Source organism: Sinocyclocheilus grahami, unplaced genomic scaffold (genome assembly GCF_001515645.1).
Source record: "Sinocyclocheilus grahami isolate Dianchi unplaced genomic scaffold, SAMN03320097.WGS_v1.1 scaffold503.1, whole genome shotgun sequence".
Taxonomy (NCBI): domain Eukaryota; kingdom Metazoa; phylum Chordata; class Actinopteri; order Cypriniformes; family Cyprinidae; genus Sinocyclocheilus; species Sinocyclocheilus grahami.
This window is the reverse complement of record NW_015505682.1, coordinates 1,283,905-1,286,062: the sequence shown is the minus strand read 5'-3', so window position 1 is coordinate 1,286,062 and position 2,158 is coordinate 1,283,905. Positions and strand designations below refer to the sequence as shown.

At 37.3% G+C, this 2,158-nt stretch overlaps 1 protein-coding gene across 2 annotated transcripts in view; it reads right to left on the bottom strand.

Moving 5' to 3' along the window:
* The window catches only part of map3k10 (mitogen-activated protein kinase kinase kinase 10), a 49,904-nt gene that overhangs the window by 11,773 nt on the left and 35,973 nt on the right, over positions 1 to 2,158 (bottom strand). Inside the window, exon 5 of one of the 2 annotated variants that reach the window (XM_016237013.1) lies at positions 682 to 928. The exons of the other annotated variant lie outside the window; for it this stretch is intronic. Within the exon in view, the coding sequence (XP_016092499.1) occupies positions 682 to 928 (247 nt within the window). The remainder of the gene's footprint in view (positions 1 to 681; positions 929 to 2,158) is intronic. 2 annotated transcript variants of the gene reach the window in all.

The following is a 2,158-nucleotide window of genomic DNA, read 5'->3' as shown; positions in this document are numbered from 1 at the left end:
TGCTCCGCAAGGCTCCAATTATTTGATTAAAATAAAGTAGAACCAGCAATGTTGTGAAATATTATTACAATTTAAAATAACTGTTTTCTATTGAAATATATTTTATGATGCAATTTATTCCTGTGATGCAAAGCCGAGTTACTCCAGTCTTAAGTGTCACACGATCCTTCAGAAATCATTCTAATATGCTGATTTGGCACTCAATTATTAACAGTTATTACTGGTTCTTAATTATTAATAATGGTTCTAATTCTTATCAAAAAAGCAGCATTTATTTGAAATAAAAGCTTTTGTAACATTAAATGTCTATACTGTCACTTTTGATCAATTAAATGCATCCTTGCAGAATTAAGGCATTGATTGATTAGTTTCCACAAAATGCTGGGCAGCAGATACAATAAAAATGTTTCTTGAGCAGCAAATCAGCTTATCAGAATGATTTCTGAAGGATCGCGTTCTGCTGAAAACTCAGCTTTGCTGTCGCAGGAATAAATTACATCATAAAATATATTAAAATAGACAACAGCTGTTCTAAATAGTATTTCAATTTTGCAATATATCTATTTTGACTGTATTCAGCTCGCACCACAAACATATAAATGCAGCCTCAAAAGAAAAGCATTAAACAATGGTAATTCTCCCAAACTTTTGACCGCTAGTGTATGTTCCCATTCCACCCACCAGAAGGCAGACTGATGCAGTTGCTGTCCCTGCCAAGTTTGAGCAGTCTGCTCTTTTTGAAGTGGCCTTTGCGTTTTTTCACGCGTGGTTTCTCTTGATACATCTGATGGATGATGATGTTGAGCTCTCTCTCCACAATGTCGATCTCCCTCTCGGCTAACTCCTGCTCACGCCTCCTCAGATGCTCCTCTTGCTCCCTCTGTTCCTCAGCTGCCCGTGCCAGAGCTTCCTCCCAGGATCGCAACTCCTAATGAACAGGCGATTATTTAGACCACTAATCCACTAAGCCTACAAGTTATTGCTTATAATATTGTTGCTTGTGTAATTTCCCTAAGCGTAGCGGATTAGATTTTCCCACGCATTAGGCTCTCTTTGCCGCCTGTTGTCAGAGGTGGAAAGTAACGAATTACATTTACTCGCGTTACTGTAATTGAGTAGTTTTTTTGTGTACTTCTACGTTTTAAAGTAATTTTTAAAATCTGTAATTTTACTTTTACTTAAGTATATTTTGTTTGAAGTATTGTACTTCGCTACATTTTAAAACACATTAATTACGGAGTAAAAAATAAATAAAAATCGCTCCCTGGAAACTACTGCAGTAAATAATGGGCAGGAGAGCAACCTGGCACTAAAATCACAAGAAAGATGCAGACGGACAAAACAGGCATTAGTGGAGCAGACACAGCTGAAAACGAAACCCCGTCGTATTCTGCTGAAGTTGAACTCGAAGAAAATGAAGTGAACCCCTGGCCATATTTATGCTCCATTATGCAGTGTAAGCTGTGTTTGCCTAGGGAGACCAAACTAGCAGCTTATAAAATCTCGACATCAACCCTTCGCAAGCATGTATAGGTAAGGTAAATACTTGCATCGTTGCATTGGTGGTTAAAATGACGCTTTGACAGTTTAGCAAGAGGTTTTGCACAAATTAGCCAAAAAGACAGTGGTGCGGAGTTGTGCGATATTTCGTCTGCAATAATATCGTAATTGTTGTTTTAACAATGTATTATCAGTATTTTGCCAAAAACCAAACAAAACACTCCGTGAAGTCTAGTAGATTAGACTAGTGCGTGCGCATTTAGAGTGCGTTCTTTCACTGCGTGATTCAGTCTGTTAAAATGCATTTAGAATGATCACAAAATTGAAGATATAGGGGCAGAAAATGTATATATTCATATCATTTTATATAGTAAATCAATATCACACGAAGCTATTGCGCGTGGGCTTACAATGACTTACAAAGATACATAACAGCTAGTGTATGCACTACCTGCTTTATGCAAGCACTATATAGGATAAATCACTATAGAGGATTAACCCTATTATACTTTATCGACACGAATTGATAGGTGAAGCAACAAACAGCCACCCACAAATAGTCTATAAACAAAGCATCAGGCTGTCTTTGAGTTCACACGAACAACTGTTAACGTAAAGTTACTCGTCGTCAGGCTACAGAAGAATACCATAATTCCTC